At 41.9% G+C, this 18888-nt stretch overlaps 2 protein-coding genes across 3 annotated transcripts; one reads left to right on the top strand and one right to left on the bottom strand.

The window, feature by feature from the left end:
- Nucleotides 1-80: 80 nt before the first annotated feature.
- On the bottom strand, nucleotides 81-3023 carry LOC118112693 (SLC35A4 upstream open reading frame protein). Its single transcript, XM_035162207.2, has 4 exons — nucleotides 3007-3023; nucleotides 1988-2126; nucleotides 1473-1571; nucleotides 81-722 (listed from the first exon to the last, which is right to left on the bottom strand). Exons 2-4 carry the CDS (start codon nucleotides 2000-2002, stop codon nucleotides 525-527), a joined length of 312 nt encoding a protein of 103 aa, XP_035018098.1. The 5' UTR covers nucleotides 2003-2126; nucleotides 3007-3023; the 3' UTR covers nucleotides 81-524.
- On the top strand, nucleotides 2731-17232 carry hmgxb3 (HMG box domain containing 3). 2 transcript variants are annotated; one of them, XM_035162198.2, is made up of 21 exons: nucleotides 2731-2927; nucleotides 3328-3459; nucleotides 3610-3784; nucleotides 4830-5330; nucleotides 5433-5525; nucleotides 5951-6085; nucleotides 6176-6420; nucleotides 6811-6920; nucleotides 7002-7082; nucleotides 7249-7331; nucleotides 7435-7542; nucleotides 7654-7794; nucleotides 8228-8535; nucleotides 8709-8836; nucleotides 11175-11306; nucleotides 11431-11615; nucleotides 11724-11946; nucleotides 12357-12490; nucleotides 13737-13856; nucleotides 14367-14576; nucleotides 15232-17232. In XM_035162198.2, the coding sequence occupies exons 2-21, from the start codon at nucleotides 3341-3343 to the stop codon at nucleotides 15841-15843; spliced, it is 3843 nt and encodes a 1280-aa protein (XP_035018089.2). In that variant the 5' UTR covers nucleotides 2731-2927; nucleotides 3328-3340; the 3' UTR covers nucleotides 15844-17232. The 2 variants fall into 2 exon arrangements, with proteins under 2 accessions (XP_035018089.2, XP_035018088.2); XM_035162197.2 differs by lacking the exon at nucleotides 2731-2927 and adding an exon at nucleotides 2977-3152.
- Nucleotides 17233-18888: the final 1656 nt, after the last annotated feature.

Here is an 18888-nt window from a genome sequence, read left to right as displayed (position 1 = left end):
ATACTTCCTAGTTAATCTGAATTCTAGCTACAGTGCAAAAGCCCACACTTCAGACCATCTTTTAAAAAAATTGACAACTCTAAATCTCAACCATTTAAATAGCAATTATAATACACTTTAGACGTACCATTATCTGTATAACTCTGTATGTTACTTAAGCTGAACAATAAAAAGCTCAGGAAACATTACTGCCTGTTTTAAAATGACTGATTCTAAATCTATTGGGCTAAAGACAGTTGCTCCAGGCAACAAAACCGAGACGATTCATTAAATTTGCTGGACCAAACCTTGCAGGCACAAAGTATTACATTTTGTCTTAGGATCAAACAGTTACAAGTGAAAAATGAAACAAAAATACTAATAAAAAAAACAACACCCCAGTCTTTAACTTTAAGTCCCGAATGAAGATCCAGTTATATCATAAAATCTTGATGATCTGGAACAAGCCACTGACAGTCCAGCAGCTGCAACACCACTTCCTCTTGTCTGCCTTGCCACGGTGAGGACGAACAGTCGGCCCAAAATTACTTTGGTCCCTTTTTAAAGTTGTTCATATAATCTTTGACAGTCCTTTCGATGTTGGGCACTTGATAGCTCTGTGCCGCGTATATGCCAGTTAGAGTTCCCAGCAGCACGCCCAGGATGGCAGAGGAGCGTAGCTTGGCCACCACATAGCCGGCCAGGAAGCCCTTCAGAAATGGAGATCCCAATACAGTGCCTCCCTACGAGAGAGAAGACAAAAGGTAACAACAGGATTTTCAGGAGTGTCCCTGCACAGGACAGGAAATACAGATGTATAAAAGTGGACACATGTACAGTGCACGTACGGGACAAATCGTTATATCGCCAAAGTAATAAAACAAACAGGGCAATTATAAACATGGTTTAACGCAGAATATGTAATTTCGGTCGCCAGGGTTCTCGCAATCACAACAACAACAAAAGAACTAGTTTGATGACGCCACGAAGCAGCGTGGGGTCATGGGAGTCGTCGTCTTCACCACCATTGCCGATGAAAAACCTGTTCATGTATTATCAAGTTTTATTCATGTTACTGCAGACGGACTAACTGGCTGCCAGTGTGTTTTTCTTTTGTCATAAGTCATTGGTCGTGAAACTTAGAGCAGAGACGGGCCAGGCCACGGGTAAAGTGGATCTGACGCAAATTAAAAAGGTGAATGAAACGTCCCATTACCTTGAATTAAAAATGTGGATTTGTCTGGGTTTAAGGATTGTGGATGATAAAATATGTCTTGTGTTTTTTTTTTTATACGATTTGAATGTGAGAAACACATCTAAACTCGGACATACAAAGAAAATACCTTCATTTTTAGACTTGATAACATTCAGTTCAGACATATCGTTTCAAATTGTTTGTAAAACTGTAAATTGTGAGCAGACACGTTTAAGTGTCATTGAATTACTTGTTCTGTTGCTGTGATCAGTTATGAAATGTTGTGAAGACAACTCACCTGAGGAATTCCTACAGAGACCTCGCTCTCCACTCGCCTCTGGATCTCCTCCAGCTGAGATTTGAGCTGCGTCAGATCTCTCAACTGTTTCAGAGGATCCTGGAAAACGGGAAACACAGAACAACACAGGTTATCACGTGTGTGTGCAGGGCACCAGTGGAACAACACTGCTGTGACTGAGGCTCTCTGATGCTGCTGCAGAACCACACACACGTCCTGTGGGTACAAGGACACAGCTAATGACAAACTTTAACACGAGGAGCTCGTCCAACAAAGCAGCAGAGTGGATTTCTCCAAGTTGTCTCGTTAGCTAACAACAACAAAACTTTAGCCTGATCAGGGATCGACCCGATTCGTTCAGGGGCGACTCGGCCTCGTCCTGATTATTTGACTCCAACACAGAACCGACTCATTCTGGAATAAACCGTCTTTCTTTCGGGTCTTTTCCATAAATTGCTGCCGTGCGATTAAGTGAAGATAAGACGTTTTAAGCCGGAGCACGGACACTCACTCACCTTGTCATCCGCCATGTTTGCTCAGTGGGCCGGTCGGTGCTCGGATCATACGGCCTGAGCTGCTGCCTGTGCTCGATTAGTGTGGTCTAGAATAGTGTTTTCTCCCGCAGTTTTGTCTTGTAGGAAATAAAGGGTGACCCTGAAAGAAATAAAAAGTTGGAGAAAAATAAAGGAGGTATATATATATAACCAAATATAAATTAATAAATAAAAGTGAACTTCCATACCACTCACAAGTATCTGTGTTTATAAAGTGACGCCTTTGCCCTGGATTGCGCTTTTACTTAAATATTGAAATTAATAGCAATACACTTTTATTTCAATCTTCCCTGTTTATTCAATAAATGCAGTCAAATTAAGATAAGATATGATAAGATAAGATTTACATTATGAACGAAATTCTTGTGCCAGCTTGCTCCAAGATTACAGTGACATTAAAAATAAAAATGTGTCTTAAAAGTAGAAATGAAAATATAAAGTGTACATATAAAGTTTGTTCAGAATTAAATTAATATTTTTATGGACAAAAACCTTTGATTCCACTTGTCTCCTTGATGGCGTTTCATTGTAATAAATAAATAAAATAGTAAAATAATAATAGTAATAAATAAAAACAGCGCTCCCTGGTGGCCCCGATCTGTACCCTCGTATTACGGGACGCACGCCGTACTTTCACGTGTCAAAAACGTCTTCTGCGATTGGCCCGCACTTGTTCATTCCTGCCTCTGATTGGCCGAGGACCATAGCAACGAAGCCGCCATGTTTAGCACAAGTCGAAGAGAAACGCAGCTTGTTAACAGACTCAAATTCTCCACAAAGCTTCCACACAACATGAAGAATGGAGCCTGTTCGGCTGCAGCTGCCGTCGGGATCATGTCGGAGTTTTTCCGCGACTCCTGAAGGTTGTTGACAGCAGTTACTGAGGCTCGGGCCGTCGTGGGTAAGGTTTCAACAAGAAGGCTTTTCATTGGATAACAGGAGACGGTACAGGCAGTAAAAACACACGCCATTACACCTACTCTTAAAGCAGGGGAGGACCAGTAGGTTTGACATGTTGTGTCTCCTGAAGAGTTCCCATTGGGTTTCATGTTGCAGAGCTGTTTTCTGTCTGCATGAAGAACGAGCCTGTCCTACTTTCAGCAGCTTTCATTAGCCCATATGTTCTGTATGTCTATGTGGCTCCTATAACAAACATTACAATTTCACTGCTGCTGCCATTAAAGCAGAGGAAACTCATAATCAGGCTGTTTGATGCATGATATTATTTAATGCACTTCAATACAACACCTCTGCGATAAAGTCTGCCTCCAACAAACATGATCCCATGCTGTTGTCCCCAGATCTTTGGAAATCATGGAGAAAGTGGAGGTGTACGAGGTGGAAAGCTGCTACAACCCAACGGAGGTGTCCACCCCGAAAAAGAGGAAAAGCAAAGCTCAGGAAGACAATGTTGAAAAAGCCAAGAAGCCCAGGTAATTACATCGCCTGTAGGACTGTCACACACCGCTGTTAAAATCATCATAGCACTGAGAAGGGCTCTGGAGGGATTGAGCCTCCAAAAGTCCAAGCTGTCTCTCTTATCCTCGTGCACTGACTGTACACGTGGGATCTGTGTGTCTTAGGTCTGCCTACCTGCTCTACTACTTTGATGTTCACCAGCTTATGCAACAGGAAGTACCTAACCTGCCACAGTCGGAGATCAACAAGCGAATCAGCGAGAGCTGGAAAAGACTCAGTGTGGCTGAAAAAGCCTATTACCTGGAGAAGGCCAAGTCTGAGAAGGAAGGGCTGGATACAGTAAGCTGCACCAACTTTTTTAATACATACTGACTCAGTGTTGTACCTGTGCAGCCTCTTTGTCACTAATCCTCAGAATAGAACGTCCCTGTATAACCACAAATTCTAGAATAGACTGGCCTATTTTGATGGAAATTTTGAACTATACATTACAACTTGTTACAAATCATTAACAATACAAACCTTTGTCATGTAAACACTCATTTGGACAACGATCCATAGTGCGTGCACATCCCCCCCCATGAATGTCTATGCTACTGTTGTGCACATAGATAAATAGCATTTAGCAGTTTATGTGAGAATCTGAATCATAGTTGTTGCCTAAAGAGGCTCATCTATTCGCACAGTTGACATAAATTAATTTAAATATCACTAGTTTCAATCAATCAATAAAATTGTATTTGCTTAGCCCATATTCACAAATCACAATTAACCTCAAAGGGCTTAACAGTCTGTACCAGAAGTGACATCCTCTTTCCTTAACCCTCGACTAAAGGGAGGAAAATCTACAAAGATATGGGAACACTAGGGAAAACTCTCCCAGGACGGGCAGTAGTGCAACAGGTGTTGTGTGTAACAGAGAATATCAACAAAATAATAACCCATAATAAAAAAATGTAATTAAATAAATAATCTGTATAGAGCCTGTATTTATAAAGACTTTCTCTTTGTTAAAAACATGTAGATCATATAGTGGTACGTTAATGGCCGTGCTGAGCAGTCAACCCAAGCCAATCTTCTTTAAAAAGGTCTGTGGATGATGGAGAGCTGGTTTTAGTTTGGGCTGCTGAGTCCTTTTTAATGATTAACCACTTCAGTGCACTCGTGTGCAATAAAAAATATTTTATTTGTTTTCAATAGATTTGGCTCATGCAACTACAGATAAAGTCAGAATGAAGTGACCCGTTTCACTAATTATCACAGCAAAGATACGTCTTCCTGCTGCATCTCTGCACCAGCCTGATTCACTGGTGTCTACTGTAATGTCAACATCATTACATATTAATAGTTATGACCAACCTTGCTGACCTTATATCCTCCTCAGTCCTCACTCAGCTCCTCGAAAGACCTGCCAGGCTTCCGCAAGATCCTCCCCAGAGCCAGCTACTTCCTCTTGTCCAAAGGCTGCTCCTCAAATCACCAGCTTGGAGGCTCTCAGTCAGAGGGGACCCTGGAGTCTCTGGAACCTCCAGCTGAAGGAGGCTTGTCCTCCGTCTCCTTCACCCAAGAGCCCCAGTTAACAACTCTAGGTCTGGCCGGTGAGGTGGAACTTTCTGAGCTGCCCATCGCTGTTGATGACATAGCAGAGGAAACAGCAACGGTGTCTTGCCCCGCAGCCCAACAAGGAGTCCCACCTTCCTCTTCTTCCTCTGTCTCATCCAAAGCCCCTTCCTCCGCAGAAGCCCAGGGCTCTGCTGACCTCACGGCAAATGGGGTCACACTGAAAGGAAATGAGACTAGAGCTGCCGGTAGTGGTTATGGCTGGGCCATGGTGCAACAAATACAGGGGGAGAATACGCAGGTGGTTGCCATCATACCCTCCCAGGTGAGACTAAAACAAATGAACATGTACAAATTTACATATCTCACCATTTAAGTCATAAAACAGTTCAAATACAACAGTGAAATGATTTCTCCTTCACTTCAGAATCTACTGGAGCCCAAGGCAGGTGTCGGTTCAGTGATGATGGTCTCTGTAGGAGCCAAAGTGGAACAAAGTGACAAACCTTCGTATAAAATGGTAAGAACCCGTGGTACTTATGCAGTTTAGTGATGTCAGCACAGGAATAGGTTGTGTTCAGAAAACAACCAAATGATCAATTAAACTTAAAGATAAACTGATTGGTGGTCAAAGGTCAAAAGTCAGGTTCAGAGTGGCCTCACATAACATGTTTGCCTTTAGGAAATTTCTTCACATTTTGATCACTTGTCACTTGGACTCAAAAATTAACTGATAAGGTTTCAGTGGTCAAAGGTTAACGTGACGTCATTTTAGTCTGGAAAAAGCTGTTGACGGAAACTGCACTGATTTGCAGAGGCATGCAACCCCAGGGCAGTAATTCCAGTTCTATTATTGCCAGGCAGGTGTGTGCACTCTATTGAATACCAGTCCTGCTAGTGTGTGTTGTTATAAGAGACATGAAGTCATTTCCCTCCTCTCTCTAGTCTGTGAAGACCTACACCAGGAGAGGTCGAGGGAGGTGTCTGAATCCCGGATGTTCATTTGTGTACGTCACCCGCCACAAGCCACCAACATGCCCTGAATGTGGGAGCAGCTTGGGTGGAAAATGGATACCTGCAGTGAGTGTTGAGCTTAATCTTTTAGTATTAGTACAGTGAGTTGCCCCAGTTTTGACCTGCGGTCTATGTCAATCAACTTAATCACATCAGGCAAAGAAGACACAAGAGAAAGAAGCAGCATCAAAGCAGTTTCCCCAGAAAGCTGAAACCAAGTCTAGTGAAGGCTGTCAACCCACACAGCTCGCTGCTCAAGACGGGAATGCTGATGTCAGTAAAACAAACACCGGTGGGGGCAAAAAAGAGGGAAGAGTTCACGGTTGCTCCAGAAAGCAGCGTGCAGTTCCCAGTGGAAAGCCACCAGAGGGCAGCAGCACCAAGTCACAGGAACAACCGAAGTAAGCGTCCATTATGACTTAAGCATTGAGTCCATATAAAAGCTTTTAATGTCATAAATTGTGACTTGTGAACAGAGATCAATTCACAATGTGCCAGGACACTATTTTCAGACTGAAGCATTAATGCTGGTGTAAAGTGTTAAACAAAAATAGAAAGCAGTTTACGTGTGTCTAGATAATCTTTTGGAAAATATACACCTTATTTTTATCTCTCTTCAATACTTGTTCTGTTTATTTAAAAAGCTGGAATGTATAAAAGTGTAAAATATTAATTGGATAGGATTAATAGGACTATGCCGACATCTCGCTGTGTTGTTATAGCAGCTGTTGTTATTGTAAGGTTTGAGAATAGTTTGTTTTTACTTGTACTTCCCTTCTGTTCATGAGTAGACAACTGGATGACAGTCCAAAAGATGCTACAGTCCAAGTTCAAGACAGAAGCGCAGCCACTGTTCCAAAGAGGCCTGTGAGACCCATCCTCCCTGCCTATTACAGCACAGGTCAGATTAAACATGCTACATGGTGTGAAAATAATCTGTCAGCATATGGATTTAGATATTTACTTGTGTTTGTGTTTGTAGGACGAGCTTTGTTTCAGATCCTAACTGTCCCACCTGAAAAGGGAAAATGCCAGACTGCAAACAACAACAAATCCTCACCTGGTACTGTGCATCATTTATCTTTGATTCTATTTTCTCAATCTAATCTTTTTATTTTATTTTAGTCTTATCTTTATTATGTCCAGTGTTTACTGTTGGTATTTGTAAATACATGGAGGGAGTGGAGTGTTTCTTCTCTCAGCTGATGAGGTTGTTTTTCCAAGCACAGCTCCCAGAGAGAGTTTCTCAGGTCTCAAACCCAGCACTTTAAAGCAGCTCGGCCAGACGGTCCCCAAAACCTCAGCCAAGCAGGTTAACACGCACACACAAACACGTCAACACGCAGACTCAGAGAGAAAACAGTGAAAATGCAGATCTATTCCAGTCTCCTCACTCTCAGCATGTCTTTCCATAGGATTCTCCTGCCTCAGCAGATGGAAGACAGCCTGTTTCCGCTCTGACTGACGGGAGAGTGAACATTCTGTCAGTCGTGCCGTTCAAACAGCACACTGTCTCCAGCTTTGTCAGTACACAACTATTATTTGTGCTGTCTCCTTTTTTATCAATGTTCTTTCGTGAGATGCTATTTTGTCTTGTTTGTTGATGTTTTGTTTTCTCGTCTTTATTCTCGTAGGACCTGGGACTGTCCACGGCGCGAGGCAGGGGGCGCTGTAAAAACCCCTCCTGTGACTACATGTACAAGAACAGACACAAACCTGCAACGTGCCCTAAATGCGGCTGTGAGCTGACCCAGAAGAACACCAAGGGAGCAAAGGTGAAAGCTTACGTCCGCCAGGTTTTTCTGAAGTGCAGATACTGTAAGATTAGTTTCCAGCTCTATCTCCGACCTCCTGACCCCGTTTATGAGCCTCAGCACAACCTTGAAACCCAGAGCAGCTTCCTCTTGGCATTCATAAATCTAGATGTAAGACCAATGACAACAGGCCTTTGGAGCTGAGTCATAAATCTTAGCTTTTTTTCTCTGAGGCTTTGAAGCAAGCACAGCCGCTGTTGTCTTTGACATCAAAAACACACTGTGTCTTTTCTCTTTGTGTATTATATTTAGATTTGTATTAGTGAACATAAATATATTAATCCTGACATCAAGATCAAATATTACAGAAATTAAATAAAACTTATGGAAACATATCAGCAAATTGCTTCTTATTTTTCTCTAATTTTTCTTTTCTCCTTTGGCCTTTTCTCAGTCTGAAACTCTTCTGGATCCATACCAGGCCCTGAATCCTGCCCAGAGGGACATTCAGCGGCAAAGCACGCTGCAGCTCCTGCGCCGTTCCCTGCAGATTCCTGAAAGCGACGCAGAGCTTCAGGAAACATTAAACCTCATCCAGGAGCTCAACAGTCTCCAGATCATCTTGGTTCAACCGTCTCACCAGGAACACGAAGACGGCGTCGGAACGGAGACGCTGGTTGAGACTGGGTGGCCTCAGTTCTATGAATCAGCGGCTACTCACTGTGGCCTGTGTAACTACCCTCTGTTCAAAGGAGGTCAGAGGTGAGGAAGTGGGAATAAGAGAGAGGCCAGTGTTTTTGTTTGTTGTGAATTGTATTGGTTGACTTATTTCTTATTCCTACTACTCTTATTTTATTAGTAGCAAGTCCTCTTGGTTTCTAAATGTAAACGGGTGTATGTGTTTTGTCTTGTGCGTTGTGTCTTGTGTGTTGTAGTACTGTAGCGGGACAGGAGGACTGTTGGCTGCTGACTGAGACACTGATGCAGACGGCTTCTCTCCAGCTCAAGGTGTGTCTGAACGTTCAGTGTCTGGCTCTGCACAGCTTCACCGACCTGCATCCAGGTAAACACTTATCAGCACTTACAACAACCTGTACATTTTATTTCTACGTTTTCACTGTCGTCCATTGTCTAGCCAGACATGACTCTGTACATATTGTTCCCAAAGAGATACTTGAACACAGCAAATTAGATTGTGGGTATACATCTAGGAATCATCTATATACCATTTACAGTGGTACCCTGCATTTGTTTTGGCTGGTTGTTTGCAAACCGAACACAACTTATACAACTGTTTCTCTTGAGACCTTTCCTGACTGACCACAGGGGGGCACTACAACTATGAATTGTGTGCACTGCAGACAACATCTTAGAGGTATCAAGTATAAGACTTATTTATATGGAAAATGCTGAGACTTTTCTAATATTTAGCTGCTGCACGTGCCAAGTAAATACTGTCATTATTATGCAAACACTGCAACTATTATATCATTATAATTGTACATTATTATTATTATTATCATCATTTATCTTCAGTGTATTGACAGAATCTTCTAAGTAGACATCATCATTGTTTGTAGGCAGAATACAATGGCCCCTGCAAATACAAGGGGAAAAACTGGCAATACAGAAAAACTACAAATACTGACCCATACCAATAAATAGATAAAGCACATGCAAAAATATTTCCTGAACCAGAGTGTGGTACAGGCCAAGGAAGAACCCATTAACCTTTGGTGTCATTATTTTCATTTTCTTTAACATTGTGAGATAGTGCAGTTTATTTTCACATTTTCAGGAATATCTCAGAGAACAATTCATTGATTTAGATTTTAAAATGTAGGCATATTTAGGGGACTGATACTTATGAGTGATTTCATAATGGCGGAGGTATGCCTTGGCGGAGGTATGCTCTCTACTGAGTATGTAGTTTATTCTTTAATTTTTAAAACTAGAGATGTTCAAATAGTGATACCAGCATCAGAAATGCCCAAAACAGCAGCTAAAACTAAGCTAAGAGCATTTACACTGTATTGAGGCTGGTTGTAAGTTGTAAACTTTTTAAAATAAACTGGTATTGAAATTGTTCTCAGTATTTGCCCAAATGCCAAGTCCATATCAGGAAGGGAAAAATGGTATCAGAATAACTTTAAAAGCATGTGGCAGGACAGTTTATCCAACCACAGTAACACGTGGTTTTGTATATGTCTTTCTTTTCTTTGCAAGAAGATTTTTTTTAAAATTCAGTGACACAAGGAGACATGATTGATGAGCCTCATCTAACCTGTTCCACACTCACTCAGCAAATTCATTTTAAAATCTATATTTAGAGCAAAGCTTTACACTTGAGTCTCCATTAGCCACAGTGACACAATCAGAGGCCTGTTTTTTGTTGTGTAGTTGTTAATTTTACACCCTGTAATCTTTATCGACCAATATTGGTGCAGAAATGTGGAAAAAAAAGTCTGATTTTCAGAAAGTCTATTTATAATTACGCTGTATTTCCTTCAAGAACCAGTGGCTTTAAGGCTTCAAATTATTTGGCGTGAGATTCGTTCAGGCAGCGTGAGAGCATGAGACAAAGCCTGACAGTGGGCGTCTCACGCCAAAAGCCAGAGTTGGCGGCAATCACTGAACAACAGCGCTGCCTCTGTGGACTTTGGGGTTTCTTATATGCACATATTTCATTAAAAAATAAATATAGATGACATCAACAAAATTGAACAGAGGCAGCATTGTGATTATCTAAAATGTTGCTTTATTAGCTTCCAGATAGGATAACAGACGAATCTTTTACTGCATCATTTGTTTTTCTTCCCCAAATAAGTAGGTTTACCAGATCCCTGCCAAGCTGTTGATTCATGAAACTGCTCCACTAAATGCAAATAGTCTCGTCTTTGATGTGCTCTGGTTGTTGCTCCTCAACACTTTGCCTTATAGGTCCATAAACAGACCTGAAATGTGGGGACTATGAAAAGCAGGCCTGAACGTTCTCCACAATATTTGTACTTTCACTCTTGTGTGTGCTTTGCTATTCAGGGGACACTGAAACAAAAGATCACAGAACAGTTATTACCTCCCATATGTTTTCACCCTCTCTGTTTGTTGGTTTGTTTGTTTGTAAGCAAGATTTCACAAAAACACGAGAACAAATTACCACAAAACTTTGCAGGATGTGGTTTGGGTCAGGAAAGAATCTCTGAAATTTAAGTGATCCAGATCTTTTTTTTTTTTACTTTCTTTAACATTCCCTGATTCAACAGTTTTACAAGGGAATGATTCATGGATCTGATATTTCTGAATATGAAATTTGTTGCAGCTTGATTGGTGTGGGCTCTACTCAGTGCCGTTCTAGTTATTTATTTTTTATTACCTGTTTTTTTGTTGTTGTTTTTTGACAGGTTTGTTTAACATTGGGAACAAAGTCCTGGTGAGCATCGACCTGTTCCTGAAGATGAGGGCAAATATCAAACTGGGCCACGCCCCCTCTCAGGCAGCCAGGACTTTACTAGACCACTTCCCCAATCACCCTGGTAAAGTCTGGATTACATTGCACACACATGAATTCTCCAAATGTCTTATGTTGAATGTTATTAGTCCTTTTTTGCTCCATCTGTATTTTATGAATCTCACTGGGTCTTTCCTCTATTGCATCAGTCCATGCACTGAGTCCAGAGGAGTCATCTCAAATCCAAGAGCTTCTCCTGAGCGGCTACTGGGCCTTTGAGTGTCTGACGGTGCGAGATTACAATGATATGATCTGCGGCATTTGTGGTGTGGCTCCCAAGCTGGAGATCGCACAACGACACGCAAACAATGTGCTGGAGCTCAAGAATGTGGAGGTGACAGATTCACTGCAACATTAGTGCAAAATGAAACACAATTCTTACATCTGCGTCTTTAGCAGCGACAGCGTCTTACATTTCCTCTGAACTGTACTGTCTCTATAGTTTACCTGGCCAGAGTACTCAGTCGCCGATGAGGTGCACATGGATGACTTCTGGCTGACCATGGAGAGCGAGGCTATTGAGCAGGCGGCTTTTCCCACGGACATCCCCATCACACGTGTGGACGCCTCCATCATCGCCCCCTTCATCCCCCCTCTGATGAGGAGTCCCACTGTCATCAACACAGAGAAAGACAAGTCCTCGTCACACACGCCGGAGCCCTCAGGTACAGCGTCTTTTCAACTACTACTGAATCAGCCTTGATACACACTCATCCTGTCACTGTTGAGGTTTTTTTGTTTGCAAATGATGAATAAGAGCGAAACAAGTTCATAGCTTCAGAGAGAAACAAGTTCAAAGAGGAGAAAGCTGATTTCAGAGCACGGAGAGGAAGCTTCCTCTCCTGCTTTCCTTGGAGAGGAAGCAGATTAAGGAGCAGAATCAGGATTATCCGGATCGTTTAGGTTCTCAGAACACTTTTTATTTTTTATATCAGTTATAAGAACTAGACTATCGTGTGTAGAATTGTTCAGCTTTGGTTTATGCATCACTATTATAAGCTTTGTTTTGGTTGCAGCGGATCCTGTTTTTCTTCTTTCTTTTTTTTTAAATGACAGTTTCCATCATGTGTTTCAGGAGATCCATCAGTTTTGGTGCGTCTCATTCATGACGGTCAGCTGCGACTCGACAAGATTGAGGAACACAGCGAGGACGAGCTGAGAACAATACTGAGTGGCTGCGGGGCGAGCGCCACCCCAGGCTCCACTAAGGTGTGTGTGTGTGTGAGAAGCACACATGAGCCTCATCTTAAAATAAACTGGTATTGAAATTGTTCTCAGTATTTGCCCAAATGCCAAGTCCATATCAGGAAGGGAAAAATGGTATCAGAATAACTTTAAAAGCATGTGGCAGGACAGTTTATCCAACCACAGTAACACGTGGTTTTGTATATGTCTTTCTTTTCTTTGCAAGAAGATTTTTTTTTAAATTCAGTGACACAAGGAGACATGATTGATGAGCCTCATCTAACCTGTTCCACACTCACTCAGCAAATTCATTTTAAAATCTATATTTAGAGCAAAGCTCTTGACAGGCGAGCGCCACCCCAGGCTCCACTAAGGTGTGTGTGTGTGTGAGAAGCATGTGCCTTTGCGCTTGTTAAGCTTTCTTGTTTTTGCTGTTGTCACCCCAGGCTCCACTAAGGTGTGTGTGTGTGTGTGAGAAGCATGTGCCTTTGCGCTTGTTAAGCTTTCTTGTTTTTGCTGTTGTATGTTAGCGGCTTGAAGTGAGTATGTAAACTGTCAAATGATAGGTAGACTACCAGTGATCCTGTTGGAGCAAAGATACTGATCATGTGATAAGGTGTTGGTTTAAATAGGAGAAATCCACCTTCCCTCCCTCGCACCTTTCGCATGATGAGGCTTTGGGCATTGCTCAAAGGTCTCAGAGGTAGTTCAGCAAGTCAGTTTACTTGAGTTTGGCTTAAAAATGTTTTCCTCATCCTTTTATTTAAATCTGTTTTCACAAATGAACTCCAGAAAGTTGGGCCCAGACATTTTGCGGGGTTTGCCTTTCACATATGAAGAATGCAGCAGGAGATAGTCCCGGTCAGGCACGTTCATAGACAAAGGAAAATGTTCAGAACATTCAGGCGAGGGCTGGTGTAAGAAATTAGAGCGTGCAGAAGGAAGAACATGACATGTTTTTGTTTACAGCACATCGAGACTGGTGTCCTTATCACCAAAAGCTTTAATGACACGTCTTTGTCAGCATCTTCTACATGTATGGCACCTCTATTTCATCCTATTCTCACATGGGCTCACTCAGACATTTCCATAATATACTGGTAATATTCTGGAAAATGTCCGGAGCAACTGACTCGGACATTTGTGTTCTCACATACATCCCTTTCAGAGTTCAGTGCATGTCTGGAAGCCTAAGTTGGTCTGATCTCTGACGTATCTGTGTGTGAGTTTGTTGAAATAAAAGCCTCCTCTCTGTCTCCATCTTTGACAGAATGAGCTGCTGGCGTCTCTGGTCTCCTTGTACACACTTGTTCATAGTGGTCTCTCCACCGCCCCGCAGCCCCCTCCACACCTCACCGCTGGCAAGCTGTCGAAGGTCTGCCCCCACAAGGTAAAACCATATTAAAAACTCAGATTCATTCATCTGTTCATCTAAATGTTGAAACCAACAACCTCTCTACGTCAAAGCTCAGATTCTGCAGTAAGTCCAAATGCAAAGAGCAGTCGTGTACGGTGTGAAAAACTAAAACAAACATTCTCTCAGTCAGAGGTTCTAATTCTGGACCCCCAGATGATTAATTATATTATAAAATATTCTGGGGACCCCCTTGTGTATGTCCCTTGGAATAATTCATTAATTTGTCTATTTTTTCACTCTGATGCTTAGTTATGTGAAAGAAGATGTCTTGGAAAGATATGACATATGACAATATTTTCACAATGTCAAAACATAATACCCACATATAATAATTTTAATGGATGAATTTAGAAACTTTTTACAGATCCCCTTGTAGTGTGCCATGGATCCATTTGAGAGCCACTTGTCTTGGTTATTTAATCCTAAAAATCAAAGATCTCCCCTGTGTATCATCATCCTCTTCTCTCCTATCCCTGTTTCCAGGTGGTGTCCGGCTCTAAGTACTTGGTGAGAGGAGAGACGGCTCGAGATCACGTCGACCTGCTGCTGTCCTCCCGCTACTGGCCCCCGGTCTACGTTAGTGACTGTGCCCGCCAGGTGGCGCTCTGTACAGACATGCAGTATCCGGAACTGGCAACACAGATGTGGGGCAGGAACCAAGGCTGCTTCTGTGACCCCTTTGAAAAGCCAGAGGTGGGTGACCTCACTGTAATCACACTTATCCGTTAAGGAACTTACATTTTCTGCTGAGAAAACAGTTTTTATAACACATATATATATGAGGATGACCTGATTGGATATATATTTGGTCAAAAGTCAACCTCACAACCGTTTTTTGCATCGTGAACACGTTATCATAGGAACGCCTTTAGAGAATTCTTTTAATTTGGCACAAAGGTTAATTTAGACTCAAGGATTAACTGATTCGATTTGGGTAGTAAAACGTCAAAGGTCAGGGTCACGATGGGCTCAGTAAACATGTTCTTGGCCTCTTGAATATCATATTGCAAGTCGGCGTTCTGGGAATTTCTTCAAATTTTGACCAGCTGTAACGCGGATTCAAAGATTAACTGTTTAGATTTCAGTGGTCAAAGGTCAGATGAGTGTGAAAAAATGCATTTAAACTGAAACTGCGGACTGATTGGCGGAGTCATACAACCCCAGGGTGGTAATTCTGGCTTTCATCTTGTGTTAAAATGATTATTGTAAAACATTATTTAGTCCATGTGTGGAAAAAAAACTAATTTCAGTATTTTTGCTACATTTAGATCAAAGACTTTGCTTTTATTGCATCCATCTATTTTGAATGTTGAAGGACATTACTATCGATCTCCATCTTCTTTCTTAGTTTGTGTCATGTGCTGAGCTACAGGATCAGCCCTATAGTGCGGACCTGTCCTTGGTCGCCGAGAACCAGCAGGTCCACCCCATCACCAAATCTTCTTCTTGCTGGCTGGTTCACCCTCCTGCAGCAGAGCAGCCCACAGAGCCTCCTTCGCCAGAGCACCACTCCATGTCCCTCTGCAGAGACCTGGAGCCTTATGTCAGCCTGGTGGCTGAGCTGGAGAAAGAGAAGGAAGAGGAGGAGGATGAAGAGGCGGAAGAGAAGGAAAGCACAGAGAAATTGGACAAAGACTCCATAGAGAAATCTGAGGACTGCCCCTCGACAAGCTGTGCGCGGTGGCCACCTGTGGTTTTCAGCAACACAGCCTATTACTACCTGTACAACCGTCTGGTAGATTTCCTCACCAGTAGGGACATCGTGAGCCAGCAGATCAACCAAGTGGTGAAGGCCTGTCAGCCGGGAGAGGTGGTGATCAGGGATGCACTGTACCGACTGGGAGTAGCACAGATCAACACGGAGAAAGAAGACGAAGAAGAAGAAGAAGAAGGATCTGGAACTGAAGCGCAGGCGCAAGAGGAAGGGACAGAGAAATATGAGGTTGTTCTGCCTGAATAAAAATGTTGAGGATGTATCAACAGAGCAGGCGGAGGGATGGACTGAATGTCAAGATGGCTGCATGTGAAAGAGTTGAGTGCAGAGAAAAGGAGAGACAGCCATGAGTATTTTATTAACCTGTGGAACAGTTCACTTCATCAGTTACACTTCACTGACAGTTTTAACTGATGTGAGGAATCAGGTAGAATACGGATAAACTGTGGAGTGATCAGTGGTGTTTGCTGTGAAGATTAAGATGTTACAAAATCATGTTTTAACCACTGACACAGCGTGTGAGAACAAGTTAAAATAGTAGAAACTGAATGTACTAAAAAAGAAATAGTTAAACATAAAAACACTCTCAGCTCACAGCAAGAAGGTTCCTGGTTCAAATCCCGGCTGGGGTCTTTCTGTGTGGCGTTAGCATGTTCTCCCCGTGACTCTGTGGGGTTTCTCCTGCTTCCTCCCACAGTCCAAACACACACAGATCAGTGAGTTGTGAGAATGAGTGGTTGTTTGTCTGTGTGTGTTGGACCAACGATACGCTGACGACCTGTCCTGGCTGTACCCCGCCTCTCGCCCAATGTCAGCATGGATTGTCATCTCCCCCCCAAGACCCTCAAAGTATTAGCAGTCCTAAAAGGACAGTGAGACGCATGTTTCTGGATTCATCTGCAGGATGGTACCCAGGGTTAAATGAAGTGAAAGTGTATGCGAAGGTTATTTAAGTTTAAGTCCTGAATCAATGTTTTGCTGTGACTGTGAGAATTTAAACAGGATTTTAATTTAAAGTCGAGTCTAAATGTAAATATTTAATCAGCAGCAGTGGGTTGTGTTTAATTTAATATAAATGTCCAGAGACATTTCTGCTTTGTGCTTTACACTCTGACCTCTCACCTGCCACTTGTTGCCTTTGGGAGCGATGTTTGCTTTTTAAAGGTTTGATTAAACATGTGTGTATCTGTTTATTTTATTGTATCATAATATGACGATGGACCTCGTGGCCTTTTGCTTTAGTTGGGTTCATCTGGTCAGTGTAGATCCATTCACCGACACATGCAATTATCTTCACATGGAGAATAAACTGAGGACGTGTAGTGGACCTGCCATCGTGAAGTGCTTTAGAAATTAAATTCATCACTGTCTTTCTGTTGGAATTGGTCACTAATGCTTGGCTAACAAGGTTTTATTGGCTCATTGATGCTGCTCGGGCAGTTTTGATGATTTATCTACTGAATGAATCATTTACTGAAGCTCCAGGTGTTCAATAGAGACACGTCTGGCCTCAAAGAAACCACAGCACAACTTTTTGTGTGAATAAAGAAAAGACTGAAATGGCTGCACCAGTGAAGTCCTGTAAGTGAAAGCTGCTGATGCTACAAATAAAGAAATGAATGGAGTCCAATCTAATTTAATATAAACCATTGTCTGATTTACTGTTACTTGCACATTAATCTTCTAGAAGCATTGAAAATGAATATGGAAATACACTTTTATAACTGGTCAGAGGTGGTGGCGGGACACACACTAACACAATCCCATGTGGGCTACAGGCCTAACAGCAGTGACCGGGTTTCTTACTCATATCTTCATCAAAGCTGGCTGCCAGAATCACTATAATTCCCGCATCAGTCGCGTGATGAGAGGCTTCAAAAGTCACACATGTCATGGTTGTCTCGAGCGTCGCAGAGCGGAAAAAGCTGCAGATTGTGGAAAGAGGAGATGAGGCAGCTTCTCTTGGCCTCTGATGTTAACTTGAGGCAGAGAAACCTCTGACACATGCAGCGTTTTGTGCTGTATCAAAGCACCAAACTGCTTGTAATTGCAAATTCATCAGGATTGTGGATTAACAGACTGTCAGGAGGATATTTATCACAATAAAAGTCATATTATTAAGTTTCTGCTCCTGAGTGAAGGTTTTGGTTTGAACTCTTCTTTATGAGCAGAGAAAGACAAACGCTTGATAAACAGCAAAACATTTTCCAAACCTGAACTAGATCCCTCGTGTGTTTGCTCAATGCATACGAATTATATCACTTTATAATGGACTTTTGTAATATTGCTATTGATGACAATTACATTGATTGATAATCATTGCCTCCGTCAAGGAGAGTTATATTGTTTTATTTCCCTAAACTGACTCGGTTAAGTTTCAAAGAGAAACATAGTTTTGATACTTGTTTTGTTTGCAATATGAAGCATCACTATGGAGGATGCCTCAGTTGTTGTTTGTTTGTTTATTCACTGCTAAATCTTTATATTTACTCAACGTAAGAATGAACCATGGCTTAAATTGACTATATCCGTCTAACAACTCCTACAACTATAAAACACTGTTTAACTTTTCTCTTATTGTATAACAGTGCAATTAAAGTCATATCAAGAGGCTCATTAAGGAGAAACTCAGGAATGTTTGTTTGTGCTGTTGCTCCCACTAAAAATGGCATGTGATGTGCGATGTGATTTGGACAGTGATGAGAAGAAATAATTACTTAGGCAGAGGGTGTGTCAGAAGGAGAATAGTGGAACAAAGACTTACTCAGAATCAGTAATATCTGTGAAAAGACACATTAAAGACAATATACCTCAGAAAAGAATAAAGAACAAGAGGTCTGTGAGTGGAAAGCTGAACCAGATCCGAGGAGGAGAAGCATTTCAACTCTGTGTGATGGGACAAACACTTCCCCTGAAAGATTTCAGAGTTGTGCAATGCAGACAGATACTGTGGGAAATGTCCCAGATCAGATGCAGATTGGACATTATCCTATCAAAATAGGAAGTGAGGACCGAAGGTCACTTAGCTTCTATCAGCACATTTGTGTAACACAAAGAAAACTAAGCTTTAGACATAAAGGACACTCACTGTTCCAGTAAACTTCAATGGTAAAGCTTTATTCAACACCTCTGCAGCCTTTCACTGATTTTAATTTGCAGCTTTTGCATTGATTGTCATGTTTGCTCAAAAAAAACACACAACACATACAGCATATGAAATATTGACGCACTACTATCTTCTCCACAATGTCTCGGCGAAAATATAGAGGACTCTTGATTTACATCATGAGA

The sequence above is a fragment of the Hippoglossus stenolepis genome, chromosome 7, assembly GCF_022539355.2.
Source record: "Hippoglossus stenolepis isolate QCI-W04-F060 chromosome 7, HSTE1.2, whole genome shotgun sequence".
Taxonomy (NCBI): Eukaryota; Metazoa; Chordata; class Actinopteri; order Pleuronectiformes; family Pleuronectidae; genus Hippoglossus; species Hippoglossus stenolepis.
This window is presented reverse-complemented; position numbering and strand designations above follow the sequence as displayed.

Bases quoted from the DNA above. Each gene is read 5' to 3' on its own strand.
- LOC118112693 (XM_035162207.2), bottom strand. The intron at 723-1,472 runs GTGAGTTGTCTT...TCTCTCTCGTAG, and splicing joins TCTCTGTAGGAATTCCTCAG to GGAGGCACTGTATTGGGATC.
- hmgxb3 (XM_035162197.2), top strand. From the start codon at position 3,100: ATGAAGAACGAGCCTGTCCTACTTTCAGCAGCTTTCATTAGCCCATAT. The intron at 3,460-3,609 runs GTAATTACATCG...TGTGTGTCTTAG, and splicing joins GAAAAAGCCAAGAAGCCCAG to GTCTGCCTACCTGCTCTACT. The intron at 13,857-14,366 runs GTAAAACCATAT...CCCTGTTTCCAG, and splicing joins CGAAGGTCTGCCCCCACAAG to GTGGTGTCCGGCTCTAAGTA.